Here is an 18,697-nt window from a genome sequence, read left to right as displayed (position 1 = left end):
TAATGAACAGTACATGTAGTTGCCTGACATCTACAACATCACAGAGAGCAGCACAAGTCAAGTTCAGCATTCAAAAAAGACCGGCTGCCTAAGTTCAAATGACTGAAGTTTTAAATCTGTTGTCTTTAAGCAAAAGTCTTCTTGAGTGTAAATTCGGTCTAAAGTGATGTAAAAGATTATTTAATTGATTGAAACAATGAAGCTACAGTCATGTGTTTGTCAGCAGTGTGCAAACTATTCCATGGCTTTCGGGGGAGCTCACTTTTTTTTACCTTTGAGGCACGCGGACTGACTGTGACTCTTGTTGCAAAGAAACATTCATAGCTGCAAGCATGTAGGCCTACTTGCTTTATGTCAGCACATCTGATATATAATAATCAGTTAATGACCACATCAAACCTCCACACGGGTATCAAAACCAAACATCACAGTATGATACAATACGGCCAACTAAAGCAGGGCACAGTATACTCTGCAGAGTGATGTATTATATTCTAGTTTATCGGCACAAATAAGACACGGATAGGTCAAATAGCAAAACAGCCTATAAACACACAAATGTATGAGCATTAAATCAAAAACAGAGCACGCCAGGCTGCCTACAAGGGATCGAGTCCTCATCAACAACGGTTAAAGTTACCCATCACATACAGATGAGCACAATAATTTCTCGGTACAATTAAGACATTAAATGCGAGGGTCACGTATCAACAAACCAGCCTATAACAACACACACATGCATGAGCGTTGTAAATACCAACAAAAATAGGCCAGGCTGCCTACAAGGGATCCAGTCCTCATCAACACCCATCACATACAATACAGTGCTAACAGTGAATAATACAGTTACTGTAATTGGGAATAGCCCTTACCTAAAAAGTTGTTTTTTTTCTGATCTTTGAGTTAAAGTGAGTGTTTGATATTGCGCCGCCACGCTTCGATGGTGATGGCAAGAATAGCATGCATGCCGGTATCTTTATTAAAGTGAATTAGTGATGAATCACCCTCATGCATGAATCATACATCAATAATATTACGCATGATCCATGATGATGAAGATACAGAAAAACAGAAATGCATGGCAAAAATAGCATATTGTCAATATTTTAGAGACCCCCCAAAATTTCACAAATCATGTTTTCAGGGGAGCTCATGTCTTATTAAGGGGAGCCAAGCTCCCCCTGGCTCCCCTGTAGTTTGCACCCTGTTTGTCAGACCAAACCATGTGCCTACTGTCACCATTAATCATCTTCATGGTCTTGTGGATTCCTCTCTTATTTTGCTGGCATGAGTGTAAATAATAAAAATTGAATATTATTAAACTCATCAGATAACTTTTGAAAGCGAGTGTTTGTATTTTTTTAAACTCTGATCAGTGAATATTTTGTGACATGTTTCCCTGCAAACAGACATGCAAGTCATTTTGCTACGACACTGTTCATTTGCTATTGCATTGCAGAGCATATGAACTTGATATTTAGCATGTAGTTCTGAGATATTTGGATTCCTGTCATATTTAAAATTTGCTTGTCCTACTTTCTTTTCCATGTTTGATACTTCAAAGATGAATTGTGTTTTTAACAATATATTCAGCCGACGCAGACCCACACAGGGAAAGAATTGTGGTTGCCAGGAATGGCAGCCAAAAAAAACTATAAACCCAAATAAAACTCTGGTTTAGGCTACAGTGTGAGGCAGCAGTCAGCCTGCTTCCTCTGAATCACCACCTGTTTTACCTGGTGACATCACAGCTGTGAATGAGAGTAATATGACTCATAAGCTCTGTAGCTTTTGAACCCTTTGAGGGGTCTTGAATATTTATGAGGAAATATAAAAGAGTGATTACAGTTGATGATCGTCATCTAATTTGGTGTTCAGCATCAGCCTCCATTAACGTAATTACAGCATGGCTTCCTTCAGGTGAGACTGGGGAAGAGAAAGAAAGAGAGAGAGAGCAAGAAAATAAAAGAAATGATGACAGTATGTGGTGGCGTAGGTTACTGGAAGGGAAGGAGGGCACAAGCAGATTGTCATGAGAAAATACTCAAGGGAAAAGGTGTCACTTTTTCCAAGTGCGTTGAGAGAGAGAGAGAGAGAGAGAGAGAGAGAGATCCCTGAACACGTGGCCGGTGCAGCATTGTTGTGCAGTAAGGGGGCGGGCGGGTCGGGTCGCAGATGGGTGTGTGCGTGTACGTGCGTGTGCATGTGCGTGTGTTTTGTGTGTACGCGCGCGTGTGTGATGCGCGCAGCGGTGTTTAAGTACCATGGACAGCGCCAGGCGGCACACACACACTTGTAAAGGGAGGAACTTCAGAGGAGCGCTCTCTCTTTACAAATAACATCCAACTACAGACAGTCTTCTTTCCTCCGCGCCAGTTTACATGTTTGTTTTTTTAAACTAACACCTCCATTTCCCCCTAACCTTTTCCCACTCTTCTCGGATCTACTCCTCCGGATAACTCCTCTTCTCCAGCCGGGTATGAAGGAGTAGAGCCACGCCGCCTTCGGAGCGCGGAGAAGCGGACTCCTCTCGCCCTCTGTCCGCCTCCTGCCCCCTCCTCCTGCCTCCTCCTCCTCCTGGAGCGATGCCCGGGGCAGGATGTGCTCCAGCCGCAAGATCCTGTGGAGCCTGCTGCTGCTGTCGGTGGTGGAGGTGGGCCTGGGCGTGGCGAGCATCGTCCTGGGAGCCGTGGGCATCAGCTGGGTCCGGGGCGAGCACAAGCCGCAGCAGGGCGACGCTTCCCCGGTCTGGAGCGGACTCTGTGTACGTCCCGGGACCGACTCGTTTTCCCCCTCCATACTTTGCTTCCAGATAGGATAAGTATCTCCAGGGATGTAGTGGAGGGTATAGACCCTCCTTAACTCAGTGGACACACACTTTTTTAGAGTTTACCCACCTTTTAAAGGCTTTATGATGTGAAATTCAGTGTATGCATCTTAGTCAGTAGTATCAAACTGATGTAAGCATATGAACTTACTGGTCTTTCAAAAGGAAAAAGCATAATTTAATGTGTCTCTGAAAATACAATTGATTTGTGTTTATGTTGGTGGTTGTTTGCCTTATGATGATAACTGACTGGTTGTCATAATTTATCCTCCTTTTTATTTATCACTGCATCACTGATTATGGGTGGAAAGTTTTGTTGTGATACACTTCTCTCTTTACTTATAATGAACAGAAAAGGAAAGGAGAAGGAAAAGAAAGGATAGTTCTTCAAGGGTCCTTTGGTTTGGGTAGTGGTTATATATATAACAATAATGACTTAAATAACCACCTGATTCTGAAATCAGAATAAAAAAAACAGCGTGGTTCTTAAAAAGTTCTAATATGTGACATTTCATGTATTATAAAAGGCTAGTTCATAGCACCATCAGGTGTTCTGCTATGGTTCAAGTCTAAAGAACCTTTTTCTGGTACTATATCAAACCCTTTTTGTTAAGAGTGCATAGTTTCAAACTGTAGGTTTGAGGAAGATGGATATTAATTAATGCTCTTATGAAAATATAATTGATTTTTGTTTATAGTGGATGTTGTTTACCTTATGTAAATCCCAGATGGAGATCATATTACCCTCCTTTATATTTACTATTACGTCACTGGGTTTCTCTGAGTGTTAACGGCCGGTCCAGGTTGAGTTGAAGACTTACAACATTTTGAGTATGTTGAAAAGACTTTATGTGCTCGTCAAAGAAAGATGTAAAGATCAGCATGGAGGCCAAATAAGGCTATGGGAAGGGTGTATCACAACATAACCTTCTTCCCATAATTCATTCTGTTTGCATCCTGGTTTTGCCAATTAGTTGCCAGGAAAAGGCAGAAAGTCAGTTGGCCTATAGATGCCTCTGACCCTGAGCTAAGGATCGGTTTCACTAATTCACGCTCGGTTTGTTGCTCAGCGCTTTGGAGGGTCAACGCTTTTACGCACAATCATCCTCTCCGTCTTCTGCGTCTGTCTCCTCCAGTTAATGCGCCGGTGACAGCCTCATTGCCTTGATTTCGCTCCTCCGCAGTGAAAAGTTAGGTTTCTGACGTGTGTAGCGGCCATATATAACCTGGAGACAACTGAGTCCTGTATGAGCATGACTGGAGTCCGCTGCCTGGCTGGGGAAACGCAGTCACTGTCATCCATTGACCGACGATGAATATAAATTGCCTTGGAGCTCACTTGGTTTTGCAGTCAATGCATTCAGGCAACATGAGTCATGAGGACAAAAATATATCCATAACAGTCTTTTGCAGAGTTGAGAGTATCTGAAAAGACTGTACAGTATGTGTAAGTGTGTGTGTGTGTGTGTGTGTGTGTGTGCATGAGACAGAGAGAGAAAGAAAGAGAGTCAAAAAATGATGCCTCATTATAGATTTATTTGTGTGTGTGTGTGTGTGTGTGTGTGTGTGTGTGTGTGTGTTGGGGAGGCACGTGTAAGTACATGTGGAGTGTGTGTGTGCGTCCACACTGTGTGTGTAAAGTTGCTGAACAGTGTGTGTTCACACTTACAGCTTTTGAGTGCTGTGTGCTGAGTCAGCTGCTGCTTGCCATCCTCGTCTTGTGATCACTGACAGGTTTAGAGGCCTTGTCAGGAACTGAGTGTCTTTCTAAGACTCACCACTGTCCTCAGATCAGATTGAATGTCGGTCCAAACTGGATTTGAATTACTGTTCTGTGTTGCTTCCTACAAAACAACTGTTGGTATCGACAGTGCGGTAAACATATAGTTTTTCAGTGGGTCATAGCTTTAGTGTCCCGCTGAAACTTTACGCCGCCAAAAAGTACATTTTCCAAGAACTGAGGAAGTGATGACCGTTAATTTCTGGCATTTTACAATACATCTTCATGACTTTGGCTTGGTCCAAGGGTCATGAAGCAGTTTGTTTACACAGGGAACTACGTCAGCTTGTTAGTTACAAATATGGCAAAATCAAAGATACTATCAGAAAATATATCTTCATTTAGTCAATTTCAATTTTGGCTAGAGTTGCTGTCTACCTATCAGAGGAGTGAAGGACCAGTCTATTATTCGTCTCCCACTGACGCACAGCTGCCCTGCCTGCCTGCAAACCTGACATTATATTATAAGGTCCACTCCCCACCACTGGACACTCTGTTCCAGTGCTGTTTACCAGTTTGTCCCCTACATTCATTCAGCAGCAGCACCCTCCACCCCCACCTAACACCCACCATCACTGTCTCCTACTGCTATAAAAAGAAACAGAAGGACAATGAAAACTTCCCTCATCTTTCCTTATTATTGCCAGGGTTGGGTACATGTACCTATGTTGCCTATAAAATTAATGTATTCTGATTACAGATATGTATAGATACTTATAAATACAAATTAGAGGATTATGTCTGGGAATACATTTAAAGTACGTTCTTAAAATAAAATGTGGCACTGAAGAAAATTTGTGTTTGTGTGCAAACACAACACAACATAACAGAAATAGTAATCTGAAAGTATCTGAAAGCAATCACAATACATTACTGAGTTGGAATTGATGAGGTAACTAGTAACTGTAATGGAATGACTGTTGCTCACATGAAACAAACGACTATAGGTCAGATAGAGCACAATTACACCGTATACCATGATATAGAAGTATTCAAATTAGTGCTTTTACAAAAGTTACAACAGCTACTGAAATTGATACTGGGATTGGAAATGAGAGACAGCCCAGGTCATCACGCCCTCCCTTTACACATACACACCAACCCACACACACACACTGCAACCAACAATTAAAAGGGAAACGTTGCAGCACACGGCTCATCATGTTGTCCCACTTGTAGGCTGCACTGCCAGCATAATGTGCTACTGAGGCGCTCCAATTCAGCTTGAATCGTCGACATCCAGGACAATATGGCTTCCTACTCAAAGCCCAGGATGACACACTCTATTTTTACAGGAGGGTGAAAATAGCATCTGAATAACCAAGCTTAAAGAATGCATTCATCCATCTTCTTAAGAACGGGGAGGGTGTGTGTGTGTGTGGACAGGTGTTTCCAGTATCAAAACAGTTTCAATTTCCTATTGTTTCTAAATGACATCCAATCAGTAAAATTTATGGGACTGGTTGATTAATCATTTTTTCCTTCTTTCTCTTTCCAGTTTCTGCTCTGTGGGATGTGTGGAGTGCTGTGTGCTAGAAAGAGGACTGGTCTTATCGTAAGTACACACAACAAGGTCTGTGTTCATCCTTACTTTCTCCCTGAGTCTCAGCAATCTGTTTTTTGTCCTCTCTTAATGTCCATTAGATTGTGGTCTCTCTCTCTCTCTCTCTCTCTCTCTCTCTCTCTCTCTCTCTCTGTATCTTCCTGCTGTCTGTTGCAGAGGCCAGGCAGAGCTTTCCAGTGATGTGACATGTAGGGGAGTCAGCTTGACAATTTGTGCATTTCATGCTTTTTTATAAATGGCCACCATCACAAACAATTATTTTAATGGAGAGAATAGTTGGCACTGCTGCTCTTCTTGTTCAGTACCTCTCTATCTCTCTTATTGTCTTTCTCTTGTTTTTCTGAGAACATCTAGTTTTAATGTCTGTTCTCAGTGGCAATAACCTGTACAACTAAGAGAATAGTTTATTATTATTATTATTTAGTAAATGGTCAGTTTAGTGGGCATAAAATCCAAACTGTTCCAATGAAGGAAGACCATCAAGAATAGATTGGCGAGTTTCCAGAGCTGCGTTATCGTTCGTCCATCATAAACTGAACTCATGTTATCAACCTGTGTTGTAGACTCCAGGACGCCAAAGCTCTATTTTCAGCCATTTCACACATAAGCCTCCCAGTGGAAACAACTGACTGGGGCAGAGGCAATTGGAAACAAAAGCACTCAAAGAGGTTCAGACAGAAATTTTACGAGATGATCGGTGAGACTCAGGATGCTGAAGTTGAAAGCTCCTATGCTGCTGTGCTGGCTGAGGCGGGGCAAACGGGGAGAGAGAGTCTGCGTGGCTGTGATGTTTATGAAAGCAGCAGTTTGTTCCTCTTAAATGAATGGCATTCACAAGACAATTGAAACCCCATCTTAATTAACAAAATTGACTTTTTTCAGAATTGATACAAAACAAAGTCCCTACTTTCACCACTGAAGCAATCAAAATAAACAATCATGCTGTATGTTTTTTCCTTTGAAACATGTTTTATCTCGCATCCCAAACACTCATGTGATGCAAAAGCCATCGAAATACAAATACAAACCCCTTTCACTTTGTATGTGCTGTCACCCATCAGCATCAAACATTGCATCTCGCTCACACCAGTTATATACACACACTAATGTATATCACAAGGTCTATATCATACGTATACACTCTGAAGTCTGCAAAAAGGCTCTGTATCACGAATGTTAACAACAACACAAAATCTGTATAACTCCATGAGTAAAGTAAGTATACTCATGGAAGTTTACACTCTCTGCAACACCCAAAGGTGTGTGTGTGTGTCTGCTGTCCTCTGAGCAGGTGCATACAGTGTGTTCTGAAAGAGACGTCTGAGGAAACTGGAGGAGACAAGCAGTCACCTCTCCTCTCCCCTTTCTGTCGTTTCTCTGTTCCCTCTGTCCGCCCTCCGTCTCTTTTTTGCTCAGCGATCGCCTCACAGCCTCTCACTGTCTCCGAGCCATCGTCTTTCTCTCTCTCTGTCTCTCTCTCTCTCTCTTGCTGTCTGTCTCTCTCCCCCGGGGAGCGTGCTAATGATGGATCAATGTCAGCACGATCTGCTGTAACAGAGACATCCCTCAACCTTTCTCTCCACCTCTCTCTCTCTCTCTCTCTCTCTCTCGCCCCATCCATCCACGCCCATTGTCCCCGTCTCCAGCTCTCTCTCCGGCTCTCTTCATGTCTTACCCTTTTCATCGCTCTCATCCATCTCTCTAGCTGTTCAATCTCCTCCTCCCACTCATTTCGATACCCGGCTCTCGCTCTTCTCACCTCTTTCCATCCCTACTGTCTACATGCGGGGTGATGATTGCATTAGGCCGGTTTGGCTCCGGACTCCTGCCAGCCGTTTTCCACACTTCACCGGGTAATGACTGAAATCGGAGATGCCCTTTTCCATGCGGTTAAAGGCACTAAAGGCATCCGTACTGGGAGCAATGAAAGAGAACCTGCACTCTAGACACAAGCATGCATGGCACACATATACACACACATACACACACACACACACACTGATTTGGGGAGTGATAGAATACATGCAACGGGATTTCATTCATCTGATTGCAAAGTAATGGAACTGCGATCGGATTACAGATACTTTTGAAAAAATAGTTAGATTATCCCACTCGGTTTGAGTATTCCAGTGAATAACATTTCTGATTACAGTTTTATGCAAGTAATCTGTAATGGATTACATTTTGAAAGTAACCTCTCACCAACTGTGTGCACAAACACACTATCACACACACACACACACACACACACACACACACACACACACACACACACACATATACACACAGGGAGTGAAGCAAGTATATTTACTAGCTGTGCAATATCTCTGGATGAAATAGTGTGCTTGGAGAGCGATCCAGTTCTGTAATAGGAAATGAGATTTATTTGGACTAATACACATTACTCATCACTACAGCCGCGGTCCGAAACAGCGAATGACTGAGAAGGAAACTCAATAGTTGTTTGTATATCTCTCATCTCATCACATTTTGTCAAAGCTTGTTTACAGTTTTGTAAAAGGCATTTCTATCGTAGAGTTTGCAGTAACATAAACCACTCTCTCTCTCTCTCTCTCTCTCTCTCTCTCTCTCTCTCTCTCTCTTCTCTCTCTCTCCCCCTCTTTCCCAGATGATCCTCTTTTCAGCGTGCTGTATCTGTGGTCTGATTGGTGGGATCCTCAACTTCCAGTTTGTTCGTGCACTGAACAAACGGCCAGACTCCATGCACTCTGTCCATCTGGCCGCCATGACTGTTGCCTGTTTGGGTACCAAACTTTATGTCTTACTTACTGCATTGCTCCTTATTGTCATAGATGCCTGCTTTAGAAACCTGTGATACCCTTAGAAACTCTATCATATTGGTAAAACATAATGTAACGTAAGGTAATGCAAGGTAACATAATGTAATGTAACGTAACGTAACGTAACGTAACGTAACGTAACGTAACGTAACGTAACGTAACGTAACGTAACATAAAATCACATCACATCACATCACATCACATCACATAATATGACGGGACAAGGTAAGACAAGATGTTACATCACATTGGCTTCAGCTCCACCTCTGTCACGTCAGATACCAGTTTTTTCTCCTGAGTCTCCCCTAATTTGTCTCCCTTGCCACTTTCCCACTGTCTGAATAAAGCATAAAGTACTAAAGATGAGTGGACTGCCAACTCTCTCTTCAAAAAAAGCAATTATTTAATAATTTCTCTAACTGATTTCCCTCTCCCTCCTTGTGCAGGGATCTCCTCCTGCACCCTGTCCACATGGCTGACCTGTCGCCTGGCCAGCTCCGAGCAGCAGAGGATGTTCTTGGAGAGGGAGCACTCGCTGCACCACTCCCACGAGATGGCCGAGAAGGTAGGAGCACACGGCAGCAACAATGCCTCTCATTGGTCGGCTTGTCGGCAAACACGCCAATATGAAGAGTTTCATTCCAAAGTGAGATATCCGCCCTTTAAAAATAACTATACCCATTATAACCATCTCCCATATTGACTACTGGCATGAAAGTTACGCACATTATGGTTTAGTACAAAATCATTCATGTTTTTCAAATATTGCCAGACAAATTTCAGGTAGCAACATTTTCCCAAAACGGATATAGGGCATTTTGGAATGAAACCCTTCAAATATAGAAAACTGAATATGTAAGGAAACTTGAAGACTCAAAGGTGAATGTGTGGACGGTGTATGTTAAGACTCTGTGTGTTTGTGTGTGTGTGTGTGTGTGTGTGTGTCCAACAGGAGGTCCTGGACAACTCCAGTAACGGCATTCCCCAGATTTCCTACAACGGACACACCCCTGCATCCCCCTGACAGAGGACCAGTGTCCACACAGCATCATCAAATGGGGTGCGTTCAAGACAGCTTGAACACACTGACACAGAGACAGTTCATGGATACTTTGCTGTCAACAGACAAATACAGCATGTACTTCATTCTACATATCCCGTGGTGTATCTTCCTGACTGGAGGGAATGAACCTAGGTCTCTCACCCGGAAACCCCTTTGTCTGTCACTGGGGTAAGAGACATTTTCACGGCAAGAGGGAGGCATTTTGTGCTTCTGCATTGTTGGACACACATTATGCAAGCATGGATTCAAGCCCCCTCTGTTCAGTTCAAACTTATGGACGGCACACACCCGCCGGACCAGGGGCCGCTGTTGGGTGATAATTCAGGTGACAGACATCTGCCTGACATCATCTGACCTTTACACTAATGAGCAGGAAGGATAGATTTTATCCAATCAGATGCCTCAAAGTGATGGGCACAAACCGAGCATGCAGCTGATTCACTTGTTTTGAAAAGCTACTGCTATTTCAGTCTCTGTGTCCCCATCCTCTGTATCTCTCTCTCTCTCTCTCTCTCCCTCGCTCTCCCTCTCTCTCCCTCTCTGGTAATGGGTTTATGGAATGCAGATTTTGAGATTTTGAGATAGCCTACAGTAAACTGTATGTGTAGTCTGATAATGGAATGCTTTGACATGAAAATACAACGATGTGCAACGTATATCCATGCTTGTATATCAGGAAACTAGGCGTTACCTATAAATCAAACATATTTTTATATACGCTTCTTATAAAAGTGAAATAAATAAAAGGACAAATGCGAGCTATTTGTGCTGTGGTCCAGGCGTTCTTTGAGATGAGTTTTGGTTTTCCCATCTGATATTCAACCCTTACGTGTGAGAGGGTAGGGTAACTGCTCAGCACACAAGCAACGACACACACACACACACACGCACACACACACACACTTATCCCCCAGAAGTGGACAAATCAAGCATGCTTTCGTCTCACAGAACGAGATTAATGGCTTCACTTAGAACTTGAATGAGTGTGTGTGGATATGTGTGTCTGTGTCTCTGTGTGTGTGTGTGTGTGTGTGTGTGTGTGTGTGTGTGTGTGTGTCTGAATGAAACAATTATTTAGCTGCTATTCGTTTCTAAGCATTTTGATTAATATACTCAATGTTTATTCCCCAATAAATGCATGTACTTAATCTATAAATCCATGTACAAAGAATATCACAGGTTGACAACCTGCACACCACACTGTCAACATTATCAATACAGGGAGTGATTTAGGGAGTTACTGCACTCCTATTGTACCTCAACATAAAACATTAATGTCTTTGGCTCACACACACACACACACACACACACACACACACACACACTAAAGTAAGTGAGTAAGTAAATCTTTATTTATATAGATTCATTCTTAAACTAGAAACTTAACCGAGACCATATACATTCACATGCATGCACACACAGATACAGACAGATACACACAGACACACACACACACACACACACACACCCTGCCACATAGCTGTGACCTCTTATAAAGATATACAATTGCACTGACAACATCAATGCTGTTCAATAGCTCATTACGCTGTTTGCTTACTTCAGACAGCACCACACACTGTGTGTGTGTGTGTGTGTGTGTGTGTGTGTGTGTTGACTGGGGCCCACGGCAGCAGAATCCACTGGGAGCTCTCGCTGACTAAGGAGCCACGTCATTATTTATCACCGTGACGACGGACAGGCACGAGCCATGGCGCCCCAGAGAGCATCAGGACCTGCCCTGCATGTGTGTGTGTGTGTGTGTGTGTGTGTGAAATGCTGAATCAGGCTATGTGACCTCCTGTGGTGCTGCTCTGTCAGAAAACAGTAACACTAGATTAGTTTGTGTGTAATGATGAGTTTGTGTGTGCCTATGTGTGTATGTGTGTGTGTGTGTTTGTATTTGTCTATGCATGTGTGTCTATGTGTGTGTGTGTGTGTGTGTGTGTGCATGTGCTTGGGCATGTCTGTGTGGGCTCAGCGCCGGCTAGTCAAACTAATTGACACCCCAGGTCACCCTAATGATCTTAATGTGCCATTGCAGGCAAGAATAGGATACAGAATCAATGAATGTCTCTTATTGGATAAACAGCTTTACAGAATTCTTGCTGTCATGGTATTAAATGCACCACTTGCAATTTAACAAAGGGCATCTTGGAAAAGTAATGCATCATTTCCCCCTCACAGTTTACCCTAAAATCCTTAATTGCCAAGTGAAATTATATTGTGTCGAGAACAGTCTCATCCCACCTCTAATCACACAATAACCAATCCTTCCCCAGGATTTATTCTAGGATGAATCACAATTAAAAACATGAAACACTGCACATTCATATTTGAGTATCGACAGACCATGATAGATTGATTGCAGAAAAACAACAATTTGGAAATAATTCACTTGGTTTTGGCAGATTTCTGCTATACTGGTGAATAAATACAGTGAAGGCTTGTTGGTAGATACAGCCAGGTAATCGGTCTTATAAACAATTACATAAAAGTTCTCAAAATATTATTTAGACCAGGACCTTCTGAATGTCGTTCATTTTAAGGACCCCTAAATAGGTAGGAAATAAGGCTAGGGCCCTCCATTAGGTAAGATTTTGTCCTAAGGAACCTCATATGAGATGTTTATTATTGTTGGGTTTATTACTACATAACTGTCAATACTGGGGAGGCAACAGTGGAGAGTGTGAAACCTGCAAACAAAACATTCATCCTTATACATCCTCTCAGAGTTGAAGTGAGTGAAAAAATAGAGAAACTACATTCACTTTTTGCTGGGGAATCCCTGGAATCCTGAAGGAACCCTGAAGGACCCCTGGAGGACCCTGGACACTTTGGGAACAAACGCCTCCTCGGCTGTCATACCACCTCCGTCCAGAAGGGGGCGACATAAACAAACTGTTTTTACTCTTAGCCCTTACTCAAAGCGGAAGTCACGGCTCGTCGGTCTTCCGGTCTTGTGAAACAGCATGGCGAACCTCGAGCATGCAGAAGACGACCCAAAACATGTGAAAATGTCAGGCGAGGTCTCCGCTGCAAATGGCCAAGACAAACCAACCGGACTGTCCGCGGTAACGGGCGGAGATCCGGGCGCGGTCCCGTGCTCTATCCCGTCGTTCGCGGCCGCCTCCAAGCTGTTGTCAGCGCCGTACTCGTGTCTGGTCATGAACACGCACAGGAGACACATCGCACTGCCGCCGATGTATCTGAAGAAGAAGAAGACAGGCATACAGGAGGAGCTGGACGCAGAGCTGCTCAGATTCTCCGAGAGGTAGGTCAACGTTAACGACACTGGACACAGCTTTTTTTATTATCGGACAAAGTTTTACCAGCGCAGCCTTTCAATCTAACGTTACTTTCGGACAGACAGACAAGCAGGGACGCTGGAAGTCAGTCAGAGTTGGGGGTGCTGAGAGAATGTCTATATAATTTGAATGGGCAGCATTTTACACCAGTTTTAGAACATTTTACACTACAACAGACAGCAAACTTGAACACCAACATGCTGTATGTCAAAGCAGCATCCTACCATATTCAGCTATGGACAGTTCACACACGGAATGCAGGTTTATTCCTAATCAGAAGACGATTTATTGTTGAGTGAGCCACACAGAACACACACACACACACACACACACACACACACACACACAGAGCAACCGAAAACATTAATAATAACTGAATTAATTGAAGAGCGCACTCCAAAACGCAACTCCACACTACAGAGACGTCCTCTTGCTCTCATTCGAAGCATGTCGCACTACCAGATCTGTGACAGAAACAAGAAATAACATAACTTACTAAATGATATAATCAGTTCATACGCCCTGTAACCAGTGAGACAGGAAATTGAGAGACGGGAAGCGAGCTACATAACTAATCATCCAGCAGCACCACCACACCAAGTTTAAAACAATGAACACACAAAGCATCTGAAATTTACAGTGTGACGGGGCAGTTTTTTTCATAAAATAAAATTCATTGATTTAACCATGCAATAGCCTCAGAAAGGCTAAATAACAACCCTAACCCTAAAAAATAAAAGTTTTTTTATTGATTTGTTTAGTAAACTTTTTAGCCTTGCAGTTACCGCCCCCCGCCAATAGGGGGTGCTGCAGCCCCCTCAGCACCCCTACTTCCAGCGTCCCTGCAGACAAGCCCCACTATTTGCTGACTAGATAGTGGTGTGGGCCACAGCATAGCGGACTGAGACATGGGCTAAAACACAAGGTAACGTTAGTTAACGTTAAACTAGCGTTAGCTTCTGCGGACGCACCTGTTTGATTTGGGTAACGTTAAACTAGCTACTAGCTACACTAGTTAACTTAGCTACATTGACTCTGTACTCCAAACGTGTGTTTATATCGTTACAAATATCGTCATGTACATTGGTAAACCTGTTTAAATATTGTGGACTAACTTTTGTAGTGTGTCGTCGTCAAACATAGCGGGGAAAATCCAAAAAACGCATGTCAGATGGGGATGTGTCCGATAATGGATAGCTATCTGCTAGCTGTCAGATTACGGACGTGTTGACGTTAGCTAATGTTAATGTATGTAAAATAACTTTAGAAGGTCGTTTGGGTAATTAGCGTTAAATTGTATCCAACATTAGCTTGTTTGTGAAGTTAAACCGATCCTCACTTGTTGCCAGATTTGCAGTGCTGATGTGTTTTGCTGCTAGCTCCCCCCCTACTGCTAATAGACAGCTGGCTGTTTGGCTTCCCACAAACTCAACTTGTCTGTTCCTCTCTCACAGTCTGAAAGGCGTACCTCTAGCTTATGACAATATCAGGATACTGGGCCAGCACGGAAACATCTATGACGATAACGGCTACATCCACATGGACATAGAGGCCAACTTTGTTGTCTTTCAGCCCACACAAGGACAGAAACTACTGGTGAGATGCTGTGCTATGTATCACTAACGCTAGAGACAGCTATAGAGTGTGTGTGTGTGAGAGAGAGAGAGAGAGAGAGAGAGAGTGAGTTTGGATGTACAACAGGGGTTTGAGGAAAAAATGTCCCTGAAAATTCATAAAATGCCTGTGAATGTAAAAGTGACTAGGGGTACCCTTTTTCTTTTTTTTCCCATTTCACCCTGTTCACGTTATTCATTGAGTTATCAAATATTCACACGCTAATATGACTGCTGTCCCCTGAGGGCCACCGCAGTTGATTTATGCAATCCTATGACTATGGCATTCTTTCCAGTGCATTCTGGGCAAGAAAAATTGAGTGTTTTTTCATCAGAAAACAACCGAGTATGCAGCCTGAAGCAGTAGAAACTGTTGGTGCCAGGCTGCCAGCAGTAGAAGAAAATACCAACCCCACATAAACCACAAAAAAAAAACCTAAAACAAGACAGTTAACCTGATAAAGACACACATTCTCTCTCTCCACCTTAAGTCCGCCTGCACTCATGTATGTCATTTTATTCCCATCTCATTTCATTTCTGTACCCAGGGTAAGGTGAATAAACTAGGAGTGAGCCACGTGGGCTGCCTGGTGCACGGCTGCTTCAACGCCAGCATTCCCAAGCCCAACCTGGTGTCTGTGGATACCTGGCGGGATGCGGGGCCGAGGATAGGAGCAGAGCTGGAGTTTGAGGTGTCTACGCTTGATGCGGACACAGTGGGAGTGCTGCTGATCAGAGGGCGGCTGGACAGGACCAGGTGAGTGTGTGGTGGTGGTGGTGGAGGGGAACTCTTGTATGCGCACGATCACTACAATCACAGCATACAGTATCTCTTGAATGTTTGGTTCTGTGGGTGAGGAGTCCAGATGAAGAGTTTACAAGAGCCTGCAAACAAATATCCACCATTCAAAAAAAGTGGCATCACCTACACTGTTAAAGTCATTGATGGCACAGACAAGTTATGGTGGATTTTGAAGGACACTAGGTAACTTAAGTCCTTGGTTGACAAATTGATAAAACTGGATTCTAGTTGGGTTTTTTTTATTATATTGAATGCTGACCTTCAGATGATGCATATGGCATTTTGGAATAGAATTCTTCAAATGCAGATTGAGGTTTATCCAATAGGCACCCGACTTTCTTTGTTACATAGTTTTGTAGAAACAGTTTCATGAGTCTGACCATGTTTTGTTGACAGTTTTTTATTTTTCCTTATCAGGAGAGATTATCCCACTGCTAAATGAACAGTTACAGTCCACAATTAATGTTAAATTTCAAATTGGAATTCTATCATTACTTTCTTCCAATATAACAATTTTGTGTATGCAATCAACTGTATTTTTGAAATGCTAAAGAATAATATTTACAAAAAAATATGTTTTTGACCAAAATGGCTTTATATTATTTTGCAATGGAAACTTTCTAGATGTGACTGTACATTTGTACTGTTTTACATTTTACTTCATGGGTGTGTTCTGTGTTTGGGTGTCTCAGGGTGCAGGAGCTGCTGGCCATGGGTGAGAGCTCAGAGGCCAGCATCCCTGCAGACCAGCTGCAGCCGCCAGACACAGAAGAGACCCCAGAACCAGTCCAGGAGTCTCCCGACAACACCCCCAAGAAAAAGAAGAAGAAGAAGAAGAAGAAAGACCAACTCAAAGAGGAGGAGAGGGAAGAGGAGCTTACAGTCACGCCCCCCAGCCAGCAGGACGGCAACGCAACACTGGACCTGAACGGAACAACAGACGACGCAAACGGCGAAGAAGCCGGTGAGAAAAAGAAGAAGAAAAAGAAAAAAGAGAAGCGTCTGAAAGAAGAGGCGGAGGAGGTCGAGCTTTCGTCCATGGAGGTCCACGGCAGCGACTCCAGCGGTTACCTTAGCGACAAGCCGAGCAAGAAGAGGAGGCATGAGACAGTCAGTGATGTCACGTCTGGTTTGAACAGTGATCCTGAAACGCCAAAATCCAAGAAGAAGCGGAAAAGTGACGTTCTGCTGTCTGCCTGAAAGACTGGTCGTACTCTATCTGGAAACCAAGACAACTGTATATAATAATTGGGGTGATGCTGACAGCAACAATAATGGTGATGGTTGTTGATGAGGAATACATCGACGTGCCTTATTGATTACACACAATTTTTAACAAGCCAAATGTCTGTCCCGTGTTGGGTAAAACAACTGGTGGGAGCCTATGTACAATCCCAGGAGGGAGCCTATGTACAATCCCATCCACTGCCTTCTGGGAAAAAAGAGACTATGAGAGGAAAGAAGCAAACTTCACAGATCGAATCAGCATCACAAGTAATGCCATTTTGTTTGCATTTCCCTTAAATTGCCTAAAGGGGGCGCAAAACTGTTTCCAAAGTCCATACTGGGACACACCAGGGCAAGAGTGAAACCATCTCAGTTTACCATGGCCATGAGAGTATTGAGTCAGGTTTTTGTTTTTGAATTATGAAGACAAATGATTAACAAAAGAAATTGTGATGATAAAACCCTGTTGTACCTATTGTTTAGGTACATTCTCTCCAGTTTGATTTTACTGGGAAGAAGGCTAGATAAGAGAGATGGCCATACTCCATTTTAGAAACGTATTCCCTTGCACCTGCCTTATATTCTTCCACACAGTCTGTGATGGGATTACCTTGTTGGTAGCTGCAAGGGAGGGGGGGGTGTTGTCAAACTCTCTGACGCACGGCCCAATACTCAGACGACAACCTAGAAATGCATCGTGCACAATGACAAATTGTGTGCTGTCATGAATTATTTGTGTTGTTCCTCTTTGCTTCCTTTAGTGTAGCAAGAATGGTTGGCACAGGAAAGTGTTTTGTGTGTCACTGACTGAGAGCCAACAGAAAACGGAAATGAAATTGTAAATTTCTCATTCCTATTAAAGAGCTCTATATTTTGAAATCTCTACACTAGTGCTTCCGCTTTTATTCATAGCCATTTGAAATGACTCAGATTTCTGATCACATTGGGAGGAAACTTTAGCCTACGATTGACCCACCTCACTTCAGTTGGGGACAAAACAACCTCTAAAATCTTAACATTGGAAATCTACAACAATTGCTTTGGATTTGGAGGAAAATGTGACCTTAAAATGTATCAGATTATTATTAATACTACAAATTACACTGTTTTTCATGGCAAATTGTCTCCTCATACCAAACTCTTTATGCTGACGAGTCGGTGTGAGGTGATAAAGTGCTGAGAGACAGCCTAAAGAGCAGTGTGTTTTCTTTACCCCCACCTCCTCACACACACACACACAAATCCCCCTCGCTGCCAGTGGGGATTCTAATTAGTTGTGAGGTGTTAAGAGTGGGAGAGCTTATCGGGAGCTGCCTGGAAGAAGAAGACAGATAAGGACCTGCAAATAGGTCTGCTCATCTTGGCTCATCTCATACTCTCTCATCTATTTCTCACATCTAGGCCTTCTCAATTAGCGGGCCTCCTGCTGTCTCTGTCTGTGTCAATGGTTTCTTTTCCAAGCAATGCATTGCCATAGGATGGCCGTATGGATAACTTTGTAAGGGAGTATTTCAATTAGCAGTGTTACCGAGATAGATAACTGAAAAAGAATAGTTATTGATGTTATTTTTATAATGTACTGAATTAAACTTATTTGAATGTTGTTTCTCCATCATCTTGCAGCCATACTGACCAGCGTTGTCTTATCAGGAATAGCATTGGAGAACTTAATATTTCTGAGTTATTTGGCTAACTGAGTAATCCTGCTTCTTCAA

The 18,697-nt window shown here is 43.0% G+C and overlaps 2 protein-coding genes across 3 annotated transcripts; both read left to right on the top strand.

The window, feature by feature from the left end:
- The first annotated feature begins 2,303 nt into the window (after window positions 1–2,303).
- tmem196 (transmembrane protein 196) lies at window positions 2,304–10,760 on the top strand. Of its 2 annotated transcripts, XM_078290451.1 has the most exons (6): window positions 2,304–2,764; window positions 6,106–6,162; window positions 7,977–8,024; window positions 8,801–8,936; window positions 9,419–9,537; window positions 9,925–10,760. In XM_078290451.1, the coding sequence occupies exons 1-6, from the start codon at window positions 2,600–2,602 to the stop codon at window positions 9,994–9,996; spliced, it is 597 nt and encodes a 198-aa protein (XP_078146577.1). In that variant the 5' UTR covers window positions 2,304–2,599; the 3' UTR covers window positions 9,997–10,760. The 2 variants fall into 2 exon arrangements, with proteins under 2 accessions (XP_078146577.1, XP_071776294.1); XM_071920193.2 differs by lacking the exon at window positions 7,977–8,024.
- Window positions 10,761–13,000: 2,240 nt separating this feature from the next.
- On the top strand, window positions 13,001–17,114 carry polr1f (RNA polymerase I subunit F). The gene is made up of 4 exons (XM_071920185.2): window positions 13,001–13,306; window positions 14,795–14,936; window positions 15,502–15,710; window positions 16,448–17,114. Exons 1-4 carry the CDS (start codon window positions 13,005–13,007, stop codon window positions 16,953–16,955), a joined length of 1,161 nt encoding a protein of 386 aa, XP_071776286.1. The 5' UTR covers window positions 13,001–13,004; the 3' UTR covers window positions 16,956–17,114.
- Window positions 17,115–18,697: the final 1,583 nt, after the last annotated feature.

The sequence above is a fragment of the Centroberyx gerrardi genome, chromosome 19 (assembly GCF_048128805.1).
Source record: "Centroberyx gerrardi isolate f3 chromosome 19, fCenGer3.hap1.cur.20231027, whole genome shotgun sequence".
Classification (NCBI taxonomy): domain Eukaryota; kingdom Metazoa; phylum Chordata; class Actinopteri; order Beryciformes; family Berycidae; genus Centroberyx; species Centroberyx gerrardi.
Note: the sequence above shows the minus strand (reverse complement) of the source record. Positions and strands in the feature narration are given on the sequence as shown.